At 44.9% G+C, this 18,447-nt stretch overlaps 1 protein-coding gene across 4 annotated transcripts in view; it reads left to right on the top strand.

Moving 5' to 3' along the window:
* Positions 1-18,447, top strand: part of tenm1 (teneurin transmembrane protein 1) — a 770,685-nt gene that overhangs the window by 609,365 nt on the left and 142,873 nt on the right. For all 4 annotated transcript variants that reach the window (XM_078211359.1, XM_078211358.1, XM_078211357.1 and 1 more), the window contains one exon: positions 4,635-4,851. In XM_078211359.1, coding sequence (XP_078067485.1) covers positions 4,635-4,851 — 217 coding nt within the window. The remainder of the gene's footprint in view (positions 1-4,634; positions 4,852-18,447) is intronic.

The raw sequence follows: 18,447 nt of genomic DNA, 5'->3' as shown, positions 1-18,447 counted from the left end.
GCCCCACCCCTCACAATGACAGTGCAAGACATGTTCCCCTTCAAAGAAATGGGGAGAAACACACTGGTTTTCTAACACAGACCACAATTAGTAAGGATAGGCAACAACACCTCCTCCACGATCATCCTCAACACCGGTGCCCCACAAGGCTGTGTTCTCAGCTCCGTACTATACTCTTTGTACACCTATGACTGTGTGGCCAAAATCCCCATCAACTCGATTTTCAAGTTTGCTGACAACACCATCATAGTGGGTTGGATCTCAAACAATGACGAGACAGATTACAGGAATGAGATAGAGAATCTGGTGAACTGGTGCGATGACAATAATCTCCCTCTTAATGTCAACAAAACGAAGGAGATTGTCATCAACTTTCAGGATGTGTAGTAGAGAACATGCCATGACTACATCAATGGGGATGAAGTAGAAATGGTTGAGAGCTTCAAGTTTTTAGGTGTCCTGATCACCGACAACCTCTCCTGGTCCCCCCATGCTGACATTATGGTTAAGAAAGCCCACCAATGCCTTTATTTCTCAGAAGACTAAGGAAATTTGGCATGTCAGCTACAACTCTCACCAACTTTTACAGATGCACCATAGAAAGCATTCTTTCTGGTTGTATCACAGCTTGGTATGGCTCCTGATCTGCCCAAGACCGCAAGAAACTACAAAAGGTCATGAATGTAGCCCAATCCATCACGCAAATCAGCCTCCCATCCATCGACTCGCAAAGCAACCAGCATTATTAAGGACCCCACGCACCCTGGACATTCTCTCTTCCATCTTCTCCCATCAAGAAAAAGATACAAAAGTCTGACGTCACATACCAACCGACTCAAGAACAGCTTCTTCCCTGCTGCCATCAGACTTTTGAGTAGACCTACCTTGCATTAAGTTGATCTTTCTCTACACCCTAGCTATGACTGTAACATTACATTCTGCACTCTCTCATTTCCTTCTCTATGAACGGTATGCCTTGCCTGTAGCGCGCAAGAAACAATACTTTTCCCTGTATCCCAATACATGTGTCGATAATAAATCAAATCAAATCAAGAACTTGACACTTGTTGGGAAAAATCCCCCTGTATACCATCTTGGCTCAGACTGTAATAATTTGCACTGTGCTCTGTGAGATGAAACTTCCACTAAAACTTAAAGTTTATTTATTAGTGTCACAAGTAGGCTTATATTAACACTGCAATGAAATTACTGCGAAAATCCCCTCGTCGTCAACACTCCGATGCCTGTTCAGGAACAGTGAGGGAGAATTTAACATAGCCAATGCATCTAACCAGCATGTCTTTCAGACTGTGGGAGGAAACTGGAGCACCGGGAAGAAACCCATGCAGACACAGGGTCCGATTTTACCATTTTGATTTTAAGTGCTGAATCTGGGCGCAATTCAGATCCGACTTGTAAAACTGTTCTCAGGTGCCCCCGTGCACACTCAGCCTGAAAAAAACATCGCGGGTCTGAATTGCGCTGTGGGCGGGGCTTATCGCACCTGAAATGATGCAGCTCCGATCGGAGGTTTCAACTGCGCATGCGCAGTGAAAAAAACGTTGAAAAACACTCGCCTGTCACATCGCTCCCAGGCCGCAAAAAGCAGATCAAGCGGCCTGGGAGCGATGGCCCCCACAGATATTGCCCCATCCCCACAACATAACTGTCCCCCTTATCCATCCACTCCCCCACTACCCAGAGCGATCGCGACCCTCTGCTTCCCCTTTCCCCCCACCAATCGCCCGCAGAGTGGCAGCGGTCCCCTCCCACCCCCACCACCAGAGATCCATCTGGCCACCCTCCTCCCCCCAACCAGAGAGAGATCTGGCCTGCCTCCCCCCCACCAGAGAACAATCTGGCCTCCCTCCTCCCTCCCCCTCACCACCAGAGAATGATTGGGCCTCCCTTCTCCCTCCAACCCCCACCAGAGAACAATCGGACCTCCCTCCTCCCTCCCCCCCCACCAGAGAACAATCGGACCTCCCTCCTCCCTCCCCCCCCACCAGAGAATAATCGGGCCTGCCTGCCTCCTCCCTCCACCCTCCACCAGAGAATCATCGGACCTCCCTCTTCCCTCCCCTCCACCAGAGAATGATCGGGCCCGCCTCCCCCTCCACCCCCCACCCCCCCGACCCCCACCACCGATCTGAGTCAGCGAGCCGACAGAAGCTCTGAACTTACGTCTTCAGAAGCTGGAGCGCCCGAAACAAACCTTTGCCGAGCACGTCTGTTTCACGCCAAAATTGGACGGATGAACGCGATGGTAAAGGGGGAAATACTGGTAAAGTTAGGCGGGCAGCCCATTAATTCAATTTAAATACATGCAAATACATTTAAATTGCCGTTGCACCCATTTCGGGCGCAGTTCGGATCACGGCCATTTTCGGGCCTTGGTAATGTGGGCATCTGCGTGGACATGGGCGCGGATTGCGTTAATGGCCTCACTCCTGACTTTACCAAGTTTTGGGCGTGACGCAATGGTAAAATTGGGCCCACAGGAAGAGCATGCAAACTCCACACAGTCGCCCAAGCCGGGAATCGAACCCGGGTCCCTGGTGCTGTGGGGCAGCAGTGCTAACCAATTTGCCACTGTGCCCACTTTAAGATGGGTGGATCAGTACTTGATGTCCAATATTAACATTAACATTAATGTGATCAGTACTTGATGTCTAGTATTAACAGCTGCCCAATTGTAACACTGGAAATTACCAAAAAAACTTATTCACTTTAAATGTGCCATCTGCCACTATTCCATGTGCAAAATAGTTTCTCCTAGGAGGTACAATCAGTGATTAGCTGCACCATATGTGAGGATCTCCACCCTGTGCTGAGTTAGCTGAACAAAGTCAGGGTGACATTTGGGGCACCACAGTTGACATTAGTACCATTGGAATGAGAAGAATATTTGCTCTTGATTGCCAATCAGTGACTGCATCTGGAAGCACAACTGCCAGAACTGGGTGAAATCAGATTGGGCTGGGCTATGACCTCTTTAATCCCCACACACTTTTTCTCTTCTCTGTAAATCCTATCGTCAATGAATCAATGTCATAATCCAATTCTCATATGCAAAGTCTTCAATGACCTGACCCTATGTTCAAGGAGACCATCACCCTTACACCTCATCCCAAACCCTTCTCTTCAAATATTCTGGCTTCTTATACATCTTCCTTTGTTCCACCAGTAGTGGCATAGGTTTCATCAGCCTTGGAACTTGGTGTGTCTCACTTCTTTTAACTCTTCAAATCCTTTCTCATAGCCCACCTTTTCAACCATGACTTTGGCCACATCTCTTAGCTCTCCATGTTATATATTTTTAATCTTCTGTGTAATTCCTCAGGACAATTTTCTACACAAAAAGCACTGTTCATATTTAAGTCTGCTGGGATAGTATGTATAAAAAGCTGAAGCGACATATCTCTGAAGCCATTATCCAGGAAGGTCAGGCTGTTCTCTGCTGATGGGATGGCGTGAAAGATAGATAATAGTCTTCAGCATGTTCACTTGCAGTAGACTTTAGCATCATTCTGCCCATTAAAATCGCACTGGTGTTTCACAGTAAGCAGTGACAATACCAGATTTATTAGGGAAAATATCTGCAAGTGTTGGAAACCTGAAATACAAACAGACTGCAGGACTTGAAAAGTAATATGTAGTTTCAGTACAAATCAAAGTTAACTAAAATATCCAATAGTGACAATGTTTTTATTATTCAGCTCTTAGCAGAATGAGCAATTGGGCCTTGCGTTCACTGAGCTAGGGAAGTGATAATCAGCTTGAGCTCGCAAGAACACACAAGGGATAGGAGCACCGTAAAGCACATTGAGCCTGCTGCACCATTCAATGCAATGACGGCTGATCTTGGACTTCAACTCTATTTTCCTCCCCATGTTCCTTGATTCTCTCTGATCTTGAATAACATTAAGTGATCACTCTCCACATTTGTAAACATGAACAGTGTAGCCTCTTGATGCACCGTCTTTCTTCACAAATGAAGAGTGACCAGGATGGGCTGGGATGACACCCAACCATGGACTAAGCATCAGTCAATTCTGTCAAAGAGCAGTGAAAAACTCTTTAAGGTATCACAGAATCTCTACAGTGCAGAAGAGGCCAGTTAGCCCATTGAGTCTGCACCAACTCTCCAATAGGGCATTTTACCCAGGGCCCTCTCCCCCACCCTATTCCTGTAATCCCAGGAGTTTACCATGGCTAACCCATCTAACTTGCACATCTTTGGACTGTGGGAGGAAACCGGAGCACCCGGAGGAAACCCACGCAGACAAAGGGAGAACGTGCCAACTCCATACAGATAGTGACTCAAGGCTGGAATTGAACCGGGTCGCTGGAGCTTTGAGGCAGCAATCACTGTGCCACTGTGCCGCCCCTGTACCATCGCACCACGTCCCCCCACCCCCCCAATCAAGGTACTTGGTTGTTTTAAAATACAACAGGTTAAATGTTTGGAAATGAGACAGCTGACATCCCTGAGCTAATTTTAGAACTGAAAAGAAAATTATTTTGTCAGTGCTATATCGATACCACATTGAAAGCTGCAAAACATTCTTATCTTGGAGCCTAAAACATTCATTTTTAAATGCACTGCCTCATATTTCGCTCTTTCCTTCCAGACGGTTTAATAGACTGCATGGACCCAGACTGTTGCAAGCAAGCAATTTGTTACACAGGTCAGCTTTGCCAGGGATCACCTGATCCTCTTGACCTGATCCAACAAAGTCAATTGCCTTTTCCGCTGCATCCACCCAGACGCTTCTACGATAGAATAAAGTTCCTGGTTGGGAAAGACAATACGCACGTACTCCCCAGTGATGGTCTCTTTGACAACAGGTAACTCTTTTTTGTATTCTGTCCAGTATCTTTCAATCTATCCTTCAGAAGTCAAGGTGTTGAGCATGAATGGAAGATTGTATATTTTAAAATACAATGTAAGAATTGTTAGGAGCATGAAATAGACACTTAGGCCCAATAGGTATCTGCTTATTTTCAATGGCCAAACCCATTAATTGCCTTTTCACCAGTTCCTCCATCCCTTTCTTCTATATTGTGCTAAAGCATTGGCTTAATGAAGAGCTTGCATAAATTAATTCTTAAAACAAATGCCAAAACATTAACCTATTTCCAGTCCTTCAAAGATCAACAGATCCTGGACTAAGTTAAATATGTTTTCAATTTTAAATTATTGAAATTGCTCTAATATTTAAGTTGTTCAAAAGAAACTCCTTTGACTTCTATCTGAATGAAAGCATTAAAATTGCAGGCAAAAAAAACGATGCAAAACATTTATTGATTGGTTCTGCTTTTGGCTTTACTGCCAGATGGCGCAATGGGTTGATAACACAACACAAATCACCATGCAGCATTTACAACCCTGTTCCTGCTAACACTTGGGTTTCTCCATGTTGGTAAAGTCTTTCATATAAGCAGCCTGTTTTTGGCAGATTATTAACCCATACACGTCACAGTCACATGGCATTAAAAGGACTTTGATACAATTTTCATACATCAATGGGCAGAATGTGAACCAGGCATAGTTCTTCCATGGCACATGTACAGAGTGGCCTAATCCAGCAACAATGAGAGAGATTGCTGCAGAACTCCATGGAATCATGGGAGTGCTCTGCACCCCCTCCCAAAATACATCAGCCCCATGCCCATTAACTTACTTAGACTAGCTGGGCTCCATCTTGAATTTCCTTATTTCTTTGATCGCCAATGCACAGCCATCACAAGGTCAATAAATGTTAATTGGGCCCTCGCTATGAGAATGAGTTGGAACTCTCACTGTTGTCATTTTAGTTGAAAAACTGGTGTCAATGTTGGTCAGAGTAGAATTTTTTTCTTATTTAAAATAACACTAGTTAATCACCAGAGTACTGCTTATGGTTTTTTTTATTAATTCATGGGACATGGGCGTTGCTGGCTGGCCAGCATTTATTGCCCATCCCTAGTTGCCCTTGGGAAGGTGGTGGTGAGCTGCCTTCTTGAATCGTTGCAGTCTGTGTGCCGTGGGTTGACCCACAATGCCGTTAGGGAGGGAATTCTAGGATTTTGATCCAGTGACTACGAAGGAATGATGATACATTTCCAAGTCAGGATGGTGAGCGGGTTGGAGGGGAATTTGCAGATGGTGGTATTCCCATTTACCTGCTGCCCTTGTCCTTCTAGATGGAAGTGGTCATGGGTTTGGAAAGTACCGTCTAAGGTATCTTTGATGAATTGCTGCAGTGCATCTTGTAGATAATACACACTGCTGCTACTGAGCGTCAGTGGTGGAGGGATTGAATGTTTGTAGATGTGGTGCCAATCAAGTGGGCTGCTTTGTCCTGGATGGTGTCAAGCTTCTTGAATGTTGTTGGAGCTGCATCCATCCAGGCAAGTGGAGCGTATTCCATCACACTCCTGACTTGTGCCATGTAGATGGTGGAAAGGCTTTGGGGAGTCAGGAGATGAGTTACTTGCAGCAGTATTCCTAGCCTTTGACTTGCCATTGCGTTTATGTGGTGAGTCCACTTGAGTTTCTGGTCAATGGTAACCTCAAAGATGTTGACAGTGGGAGATTCAGTAATGGTTCCACCTTGAATATCAAAGAGTGGTGGTTAGAGTGTCTCTTATTGGTGATGGTCATTGCCTGGCATTTGTGTGGCGTGAATGTTACTTACCACTTGTCAGCCCAAGCCTGGACATTGTCCAGATCTTGTTGCATTTGAATGTGGACTGCTTCAGTATCTGAGGAGTCGCAAATGGTGCTGAACATTGTGCAATCATCGACGAACATGCCCACTTCTGACCTTATGACAGAGGGAAGGTCATTGATGAAGCAGCTGAAGATTGTTGGGCCTAGGACACTACACTGAGGGACTTCTGCAGAGATGTCCTAGTGCTGAGGTGGCTGACCCTCCACAACCACAACCATCTTCCTATGTACCAGGTATGACTCCAACCAGCGGAGAGTTTGCCCCCTGATACCCATTGATTCCAGTTTTGCGAGGGCCCCTTGTGCCACACTCAGTCGAATGCAGCCTTGATGTCAAGGGCTGTCACTCTTACTTCACCTCTGGAATTCAGCTCTTTTGTCCATGTTTGAACCAAGGCTGTAGTGAGGTCAGGAGCTGAGTGACCCTGGCGAAACCCAAACTGGACATCACTGAGCAGGTTATTGCTGAGCAGGTGCTGCTTAATAGCACTGTTGATGACCCCATCCATCACTTTACTGATGATCGAGAGTAGACTGATTGGGTGGTAGTTGGTCAGGTTGGATTTGCCCTGCTTTTTGTGTACAGGACATACCTGGGCAATTTTCCACATTGTTGAGTAGATGCCAGTGTTGTGTGGAAGAGCTTGGCTAGGGGAATGGCAAGTTTTGGAGCACAAGTCTATTGCTGGAATGTTATCAGGGTCCATTGCCTTTGCAGTATCCAGTGCCTCCAACCGTTTCTTGATATTGCGTGGAGTGAATCAAATTGGCTGGAGACTGGCATTTCAGATGCTGGGGGCCACTGGAGGAGGCCGAGATGGATCATCCACTCGTCACTTCTGTCTGAATATTGTTGCAAATCTTTTGCACTGATGTGCTGGGCTCCTCCATCATTGAGGATGGAGATATTTGTGGAACCTCCTCCTCCAGTGAGTTGTTTAATTGTCCACCACCATGCACGACTGGTTGTGGAAGGACTGCAGGGCTTAGATCTGATCCGTTGGTTGTGGGATCGCTTAGCTCTGTCTATCAGTTGTTGTTTTTGCCATTTGGCATGCAAGTAGTCCTGTTTGATAGCTTCACCAATTTGACCCCTCATTTTTCGGTGTGCTTGATGCTGCTCCTGGCATGCCCTCCTGCACTCTCCATTGAACCAGAGTTGATCCCCTGGCTTGATGGTAATGGTTGAGTGGGGGATATGCCGGGCCATGAGGTTGCAGATTGTGCTGGAGTACAATTCCGCTGCTGTTGATGGCCCACAGCATCTCATTGATGCCCAGTCTTGAGTTGCTAGATCGGTTCAAAGTCTGTCCCATTTAGCACGGTGATAGTGCCACACAACATGATGGAGGTTATTCTCAATGTGAAGGCAAGGCTTCGTCTCCACAAGGACTGTGCGGTGGTCACTCTTATCGATACTGTCATGGACAGATGCATCTGCAGCCGGCAGATTGGTAAGGATGAGGTCAAGTATGTTATTTCCTCGTGTTGGTTCCTTCACCACCTGCTGCAGACCCAGTCTAGGAGTTATATCCTTTAGGATCCGACCAGCTCGATCAGTAGTGCTGCTACTGAGCCACGCTTGGTGGTGGACATTGAAATCCCCCAGCCAGAGTACATTTTGCGCCCTTGCCATGCTCAGTGCTTTCTCCAAGCGTTGTTCAACATGGAGGAATACTGATTCATCAGCCAAAGGAGGATGGCATGTGGTAACCAGTAAGAGGTTTCCTTGCCCATGTTTAACCTGAAGCCATGAGAATTCATGGGGTCCGGACTTGATGTTAAGGACTCCCAGGGCAACTCCCTCCCAACTGGATACCGCTGTGCCGCCCCCTCTGCTGGGTCTGTCCTACCAGTGGGACAAGACATATCCAGGGATGGTAATGGTGGTGTCTGGGGTGTTATCTGTAAGGTATGATTCTGTGAGAATGACTATGTCAGGCTGTTGCTTGACTAGTCTGTCAGACAGCTCTTCCAATTTTGACACTAGCCCCCAGATCTTAGTAAGGAGGACTTTGCAGGGTTGACAGGGCTGTTTGTTTTGCCGTTGTCTTTTCCGGCATTAGATCGATGCCAGGTGGTCCATCCACTTTCATTTTTTTGTTGAGACTTTGTAGCGATTGTTACAACTGAGCGGCTTGCGAGGCCATTTCAGAGGGCAGTTGAGAGTCAACCACATTGCTGTGGCTCTGTAGTCACATGTAGACCAGACCAGGTAAGGACGGCACATCTCCTTCCCTAAAGATGAGTTAAGACCAAGTATAGTCTTGAGGTAAAATGGGGATAGAGGGCAATTGGTGGTTGGACAAAGTCTTGTCCCCATTCTCAAGTCATGGATTCTGTCCTTGATTTCATATTACCATTATAAATTCCTACATCTGCGGACATAATGTACTCTGTTACCGTTTCCTTTTGTGGTTAAGCTAACCACTAATGGTGATACTGTAGCCCCTCCATTGGAGGAGAATATAATTACAGGGTGACAAGTTTGCACTGGCTTCTATTACAGATGTGTTGATATGAGAATTTATAATGCTAACATCGGCACAAATGCAAGTTTCAACATACTGTAAATATACTAAGCAAGTTATTTCTCAGTGCTAAATTGACATCAGTAAATAGCCTGTGATCACTTTGTAGTTTTTAATATATATCATATATGAAACTGGATATGCAAAAGTTATTTTAAGAATGTAATATCAATTTAGGGTTAAGGTGACAATTATTAGCTATTCCTGTTTCATTCTCATTTTCATCATGCACCCCTTCATGAGATTACTGTGTGAAGTCACTCTTAGGTATTTGACAGCTTCCAAATATGAGCTGATTCTACAGTGTTTCTCGAATAAATGGGCAGCAATAATGTCATGGTCATATTTACTTTGAGCAACCATATTGTTAATAGTGGGACTAAACAATTGTGATCCAGCACTGCAAACAAATAGACTTCCCCAAGATCCAGTGCCTGTAAACATCATTTCCCGTTAGGTCCGCCTAATATCAGATCAATTATTCCATCTAGAATGATGTCAAAGTTGTTTCTAACCCAGCCCTTTTAGAACATAATCTAATCAAGCATTGTGGTTTATGTTATCTGAGCAGCTTAATTAGATCACAGCCTTGTGAGATTTTTCTCCTCTCCAATAATGACTGCCCTCAAGTTTGCAACTGCCACAAGATAGATCAATTTTTTAGAAGTCCACGAGGCCATTTGATCTCACCCTTCCAGATAAACAATCTTATTTTGGTATATAGAGGACAATCTTTACCGTTACTTCAATTGCAAACACAAAATATAGAAAATAGCTGCATGCCATGGAAACAAGTTCAATAAAATGTATCACCTTCATGCTATTAGTCTCAAAATCTGGAAACCGATATTACACTCAAAACCTAGATTCCCCAAGGCAGTTAAATTATATAGCTAGTAATGATTGCAGGATGACTAATTTGAAAACCCTCCATTATTTCTCTGTTTTTTTTTCAACCCAGATAAGATAAATGTTAGTGAAATAAGATTTATCATATATATGCCTTTTTAAGCAAAAACGTTTTTTTTTATTGTTTCATCATTTTTAGTGGCATTTAGCAAAATTGACTCCAGCAGTGCATTTGTTATGCTCAATGGAAGATAAACAGTATATTATCAGGTTTAACCCTCTGGCCTTTGAACATTCTCCAGTTTACGGTATAATAGTAATCTCTCCGACATGAGACTATTTTACCTGTGGTAAGGGGGTTGCCTGACTGTGGATAGTTGAGGCCCTTGAATGGACAATTAAGTGCCTCTTCCCATTTCTGATAGGATTTTTACCACAGCAATGCGGGCCCATGTCAAGTGTCCCGGCCATCTCATGAAAATTGACCGCCTGCTGGCTGGACTGGAAGAGAGTGCCTCCTATTTTTGCATGCTGTACCTATCAGAGGCCCGCCCTCCCCACCACATTCTCCCAACCCTAACCCCCACTCCACATTTTCCCACCACCCGCCCTGTCCACCCTGCCCCAACCCCCAATTCGGTCTCTGGGGAATGCCACACTGCTCCCAGTGTGATCCTTGACTCCTGTCCTCCTCCTCTTCAGGGGATTCACTGTCGCACAGCAGTGGGGAGATGGGACAAGAGGGCTGTTGACCATTTGCTTGGCCGGCATCTGTCAGAACTGGAACTCCTCTCAAATGGTGGGGGGGGGGGGGGGGGGGGGGGGAGGGATGGGGAAGGGAAGGCCTGGTGGGCATAAAATGGTTTTAAGGTGAGCCAGCAAGCACAGGCAGATTAGTCCCCAACTTTTACTCTGGAGTGAGGTGACCTTGCTGCCCTCCCAGTGTAAAATTCAGCCCATTTTTTTCAGAAAATACATGCTCATTTGGTGGTAATTTTGTAGTTATAGCATCTGAATATTAACAATTATTGCAACAAAACTGTCAATTGATTGCAACCCTTTGAAATTTGGTAGCATCTATACTAGGGTTGAGTCAGTAGTTCTTTATTAGGTAAATCATTGTTTCGTTTTTATCGATGGCAGTTAGTCTAACCACAAAATGTTGGTTCAAGTCTGAACAATCCACTTAAATAAAATACCTGTCACTATGATGCTATGGACGTGCAGTGTGGTTGCAAAAGCTGCCTGTGAAGCAATAATGCTATGCCATGAGTTAGATACTATGCCTGAACTGCCCTCATTTCAGTTTGACATTGCATCAAACCTTAGTCACTGAAGAGCATTCTTTATGGCACCAAAGTGATTTTTCCATTTCATAAACTCCCATTTTTGAGGTGTATAGCCCATCCTTAATTATAGACTCGAGCCATTTCCCAGATACTGGGCTAACTGGTCTATAATTCTTTGGATGCTATTTTCTGGGATTTGGTTGTTCAAATATAAGTTTGTTCAAGTACAGCTCTTGCCCTTCAGGGCTCCAAGCTGGTTCTGTAGTACTATAAATTCTCTTTTCAACAACCCCTGTTGAACTTCTGTCATTCTGCCAATGACCAAATTTCCCCAGTTTACCAAGGACTTTCTCTGTCTCTTCCCATTGAACTCATCCTTAGCTAGAATTTTATCAGCTGTTTCACAGCTCTCCCTTTCAAACACTATGGCCAGAACTTTACTGGCACGCCCGCCCCGGTTCCGGGGCTGGGCAAAGCTCGGAGAATGGCATTTCTGTTGGCCTCGGGCGGGATCGTACAAACCTCGGGCGGATGTGCCAATAAAACCTCATCCTATGGGCAGCAACATACCAAAACATGGCAAATTTTGAGGATCAGACTGAGAGCCGACATGTTTCTCTCCAGCTATTATGGCACTTCATCCCAAAAAAGCAGGAGAACGTGTTTCATGTCGTCATTTTGAAGGACGGGGCCCAAAGAACCCTGCCGGCAAGGCCCAGCTCCTCAGAGAGCCCTTAAAAAGGGCATCCCAATCAGACCAATAAATAACCATCCCCCCTCACTGCACCACAGCAGTATCAGGGGCTCCCCTGCCCCTGCAAACAGTCATTGCCAGTATCTCCCTCTCAGGTTCACCTCCCGATCATCGCCAACATCTCCCTCCCTCACCCCGGGTAGTGCCATGGGCAGTGCTTGGGAGCAGCGTCCAGGCACATCCCACTCGCCACCGGGGGTGGGGGGGTGGGGGGGGGGCGGGGGGGACTGGGGGAGCGTGGGGGGCTGGGGGAGCGTGGGGGGGGTGGAAGGGATGGGGGGCAGGGAGGAGGGGGAGGTGGCAATACTCAATGTGCTCCCGGAGGGACCCCCGCAATAGGTTCACGACAGTGTGAACCTGTTTTAACCTCACTGATGTGACATCACGTTGGCAAGGTTTGAAATTTGGCAAAGGAGGAAAATATGGCAGAGGGTCTGATAATTATATGAAAAATTATGTAAATGGATTGAAATGAGGTTCTCACTCTTTGTAGGGCGTGAACCTTGCGACATCACTGGCGAGGAGTGGAGAACATCACAATTCTCTCTGACAGTGAACACAGGCTGAAAATCGCCCCCTACATTAAACCTGATTGCATGATCGCTATTGGATAATATTTTTTGATTCATTCATGAGATGTGTACATTGCAGACGAGGCTAGAATTTGATACCCACTCATAATACTCCTTAAGAAGGTGATGTTGGTCATGTTCTTGACCCTTTGTAGCTCACACGGTGTAGACATATTCACAGTGCGGTTAGAAAAGAAATTGTAGGATTTTGACCCTAAAACAGTGAAGAAACAGCAATGGAGTTCCAAATCAGGATGGAATGTGGCTTTGGGGGGAGGGGGTTGGGGGAACTTATGGTGATGGTGTTCCCATGTTTCTGCTGCCCTCATCTTTCTAGGTGGTAGAGGTCGCAGGTTTTAGAGGGTGTTGTGGAAGGAACTTTGGTAAGTTGCTTCAGTGCGTCTTGTAGATGGTACACACTGCTGCCATTCTGCATTGGTGGTGGAGGGAATATATGTTGAAGGTGATGGATGGGGCACTAATCAAGCAGAATGTTTTGTTCTGGATGTTGTTGAGCTTCTTGAGTGTTACTGGACCTGCAAACATCCAAGCAAGAGTATTCCATAACATTCCTAGCTTGTGTATTGTAGATGGGGACAGGTTTCAGAGAGGTCAGGAGGTGAGTTATCTGCCTCAGAAATCCCAACCTCTGGTCTGCTCTTGTAGCCACTGTATTTACATGGTTGGTCCAGTTCAATTTCTAGCCAATGGTAACACCCCGGATGTTGATAGTAGGGAATTCACCGATGGTATTGAATGTCATATGGGGATGGTTTGTGTCTCTCTTATTGGAGTTGGTTATTGCCTGGCACTTGTATGGTTCAATTGTTACTTGCTACTTATGAGCCCAAGCTTGAATATTGTCCAAGTTTTGCTGCTTATGGACATGGGCTTCTTCAGTGTCTGAGGAGCCACGAATGGTGTTGAACATTGTGCAATCAACAGGAAATATTCCCACGTCTGACCTATGATAGAGAGTCATTGTGAAACAGTTAAAAATGATTGGACCCATGACACTACCCTAAGTAGCTCATGCAGCAATGTCATAGGACTGAGATGACTGGCTTCCAAAAACCGCAACCACCTTCATTAGGGCGAGGTATGACTCCAACCAGTAGGGAGTTTCCCTCTGATTTCCATTGGCTCCAGTTTTCGTAGACTTGGTCAATTTTGTAGTATCAAGGAACTCTACAGAAACTGAAGCCAATGGAAATCAGAGGGAAACTCTCCACTGGCCGGAGTCATACCTAGCCCAAAGGAAAACAGTCAATGTTGCCTTGATGTCAAGGGCAGTCACTCCCAACTTTCATCTTGAGTTCAACTCTTTTGTCCATTCTTGGACCAAGGCTGTTATGAGATTAGGATCTGAATGGCACTGGTGGAACCCAGTGAGCACGGTATTGCTGAGTAAGTGCTGCTTGAGCATGCTGCAAATGACACCTTCCATCACTTTGCTGATGATTGAAAGTAGATTGATGCGGCATTAATTAACCAGGTTGGATTTGTCCTGCTTTTTGTGGACAGAACCATCAATAGAGTGGCTTTAAAGTTACAAAGTAAGAGTCAATATCAATATTATTTTAAGAATTTGGACAAAGATAACTGCTATGACTGCATTCTGATTTTGGATCCATTATTAAAATCAATTTTTGATTCACTGTTTAGAACAACTGTGCCAAAATCTAATATAACGTCACATAAATTACAAAGCATAATTTTGACCAAACGTGAGGGAAAATTTTGAAATTGGACTCTTGAAATCAGATTTTCCCATTGGAGGCAGGGATCGGGAGGTGGGTTTGATTCCCGATCGCAAACCCACTTCTAATGCCAATGTTTTATGAGGCGTGATTTTCATGGGGTCAGGGCTTATTGACCAAAGAGCTGGTGCTGTCACCCAGTTAGTGCCCAGCAAGTTGAGGGGACAATAATGGAGGTGGGACAACAGGGAAGCTGGCCACGTTCAAACCCAAATCAGTAGCCATTGCTGAGCCTGCAGTCTGTGTGTGCGGTCTTAAAGAAAGAATCTTCATCTTCAAAGTGGCCAAGGTAAATGGAGAGCTGGACCTGGGATAGGGCAAGGAAAGGTTGGTTAGGGTTTTTTTTTTGTCCAAAACATTCACTTTTTGCATTCAATGAACCTGTTTTAACACTGCTGCCACTGTCCCCACCAGATTGCAACTGGTCAGCTTCAAAAATCTCCTGATAGCCACCTGCCCCATGAAAATCCTGGGAAGTCAGAAGGTGAGCTCTTAGTGAGCTCCCTGAAGACCTTCACCTTCCCAATTAACAAGGCGAGCAATTTTACTTTGCTACCAATCCACTCTTTGACCCCACCCTCAAAAAATTGAATATAGTTGAAAACAGAGGTGGCAGACCAGCACCCAGGACACCCGCGCCATTTTTTCTTTTTGCCATTCTGCTTCTGCTCCATTCCTTCCAAACTTCGGTCATTCTGCCAATTACTAAATTTCCCCAGTTTACCAAGGACAGGCTCAACCTCTTCCCATTAAAGTCACCCTTAGCTTGAATCCTATTAGCTGTTTCACATTCCTCCCTTTCAAACATTGCATTAAACCCGATTGTGTGATCAGAGACAAAGCCAGGATTTGCTACACATCCCTAATACCCCAAAAGAAGCTGATGGTGGTCATGTTTTTGAACCTTTGTAGCTCTGTGATATAGTCATATTTACAGTGCAGTTAAGAAGGACATTGCAGGACTTTGACACCACGAAAAAGTGAAGGAGCAGCAATAGAGTTCCAAATCAGGATGGAATGTGGCTTGGGGGGGAAACTTAGAAATGATGGTGTTGCCATGTTTCTGCTGCCCTCGTAGTTTGAGGTGACAGAGGTTATGGGTTTTACAAGGTGCTGTCAAAGGAACTTTGGTGAGTTGCTTCAGTGCATCTTGTAGATGGCACACACTGCTGCTACTGGGCATTGATGGTGGAGGGAGTGAATGTTGAAGATGGTGGATGGGGTGCCAATCAAGCAGAATGCTTTGTCCTGCATGCTGCCAAGTTTCTTGAATGTTGTTGGACCTGCAGACATTCAAGCAAGTGTAGAGTCCGTAACATTCCTAACTTGAGGATGGTAGATGGTAAAAATGCTTTTGGAAGTCAGATTGTGAGTTACTTGTCACAGAATTCCCACCCTTTTATCTGCTCCTGTCGCTTCTGTATTTATATGGCTGATTCAGTTAGGCTTCTGGTCAATAGTAATCCCCAAGGCATTTATGGTAGGGGATTCAGCAAAGGTAATAATATTGAATGTCAAAAGGAGATGGTTAGATTCTCTCTTATTGAAGATGGTTATTGCCCAGCATTTGTGCGGGGCAAATGTTGCTTGCCACTTGTTAGCCCAAGCTAGAATGTTGTCCAGGTCTTTCTGCATGCAGGCATGCATTGCATCAGTGTCTGAGCAGTCACAGATAGTATTGAACTCAATGCAACCATCAGTTAATATTTCAACTGCTGACCTTAAAATGGAGGAGGATCATCAATGAAGAAGTTGAAGATGGTTAGGTCCTGACAAATTCTTGCAGCAATACCCTGGGGCAGAGATGCTTAACCTTCAACAACCACAATTATATTCATTTGTGCAACGTATGACACCGAACAATGGAGAGCTTTCCCCACAAGCATTTGACTGCAATTTTACTTTGTCTCCTGATGCCATACTTGGTAAAATGCTGGCATAATGTCAAGAGCAGTCACTCTAACTTCACCTCTGGAATTCGACTCTTTTTTCCATGTTTGGACCAAGGCTGCAGTGAGGTCAGGAGGAACATGCACTGCATTGAAACCAAGCTAAGCATCAATGAATAGGGCATTTCTAAGTGTAAATGCTGCTTGATAGCACCGTCAATGAGACCTTCCATCACTTTGCTGAAAATTGAGTAGACTGATTGATGCATTGGTAATTGACCAGATTGACCATGAAACCATTGTTGATTGTCAGAAAAACCCCATCTAGTTCAATAATGTCCTTTAGGGAAGGAAGTCTGTCGTCCTTACCTGATCTGGCCTGCATGTGACTCCAGAGCCACAGCAATGTGGTTGACTCTCAACTGCTCTCAGGCAACTAGGGATGGGCAGTAAATGCTGGCCAGCCAGCGATGCCCGTGTCCCACAAATGAATAAAAAAAAGATTGGTTTTGTTCTGCTTTTATTAGATGCAACATTGAGGCAGCCTCACTGAACTCCACATTAAACCTCAATTATCCAGCACCTAGACCAGTAGGTGAATCAGTTTGGATGGGAAACCCCTCTGTCAGATTGGTCCGGGATACAATTGTGGCCTTTTCTTAAATTAGCATGGAGCCTCTGGTTCCAGTGATCCCCCCTTTTCTGCCAGAGGGATGCCACCTGCATTGAGCTGGCAGCATCCAAACACGGTGTGGGGCTGCTCTGCTACTGTGAAAATGGCAGAGAGGCTGCAAAATCATCCTTCGTCAGGGCCTTAACTATGCAAATTAACTGTTCACCTCTGTAGAGTGAGCAGAGACTTGCTTCCCATCCAACCCCTGGGAATGTTGCCTGGTAGCAGGACTGTCTCTGAGAGCCAGCCCCTGACATGGCTGCCTGCCGTCTTCACGTTAGTCTATAATGCCTTCTTGTTGACAGATATTGAAACCTGTGAAATTGTTGAATTCTCAGGGAAGGGGAGGTTCCTACTAAGTTGAATAAATTGTCTAAGAGGAAGAAAGTGTAAGAGAAATGAAAGTCATGATTCTTTATTTTCAATTCTCTCTCAGCATTTGTCCATTCATTTTGAGTTCTTTGTTATCTATTTCACCAAAATTGTGAATAACGTTTGACCGTCACTGCTTTTCTTAAGCTTTGTTCCCCGAATAGAAGAAAATGTCAAACTGGTGTAAGGAGAGAGTAGTCATCTGTTTTGGAGAATCTAAAAGAGACTCGACACAGAGTCAGCTGTAGGTGAAGCAAGCAGCAATTTTATTCAGTACAAGCATGGGAAGTGCTCTTTCACAATGCTCGAAAAGACAATTTGGAGTTACACAGTTTCTGTCGTTATATATACCATCATATTAATTCACAGTGTTCTTATCTTGTACATCTTGTTCATTACATCCATTATTACAAAGATTTTGTAAAACAATCACAGAATGACCTGATCTTTAGCACAGACGATGTCCACAGCTTTCTTTATCCAAAACCTATCCTCTGCTTACCTATCTTTACTTATTCACTACAGTGCCTGATCACTCACAGATCTTAGCTTGACCCTGAGGTTAAGTAATCAATTTATTACAGAATAACTCAATGATCATTCATCAACTTCTTTAATCCTGACCCAAAGGTCACTTTCCATTAGCGTTTCATGGGCTGACCTATCGGCTAGCCATCAACTTCCTAGCCTAGCCAAAAGGTCATATTCCCTATAATGTCCATTCTAGTTTTTTTCTTCTGTAAACATGTTTAAAACTTATATCTGCAACCTGGCCAAACCTGGGTGATCACAGGATGCATTCAGATTTGCCACTTCACGTCTAAGATTAAGTTCGAAGAGCAGAGAGAGTTTTGGGGCAGTGCAGAGTCAGCTCTACTTGTATCTAATACTGCTATACCTGAACTGGCCATTTTACATTACAATTTCCGATCTCTTAAAAGACGCTCTTAGCACCTTTCTCAGCCTTTATCATCACAATTTACATTTACTGTGTCCAATTATAGCCCCCTGCAAACCCCACCCCACCTCCCCCCAACCCC

Source organism: Mustelus asterias, chromosome 4, assembly GCF_964213995.1.
Source record: "Mustelus asterias chromosome 4, sMusAst1.hap1.1, whole genome shotgun sequence".
Classification (NCBI taxonomy): domain Eukaryota; kingdom Metazoa; phylum Chordata; class Chondrichthyes; order Carcharhiniformes; family Triakidae; genus Mustelus; species Mustelus asterias.
The sequence above is the reverse complement of the archived record's forward strand: the minus strand, read 5'-3'. Positions and strand labels throughout refer to the sequence as shown.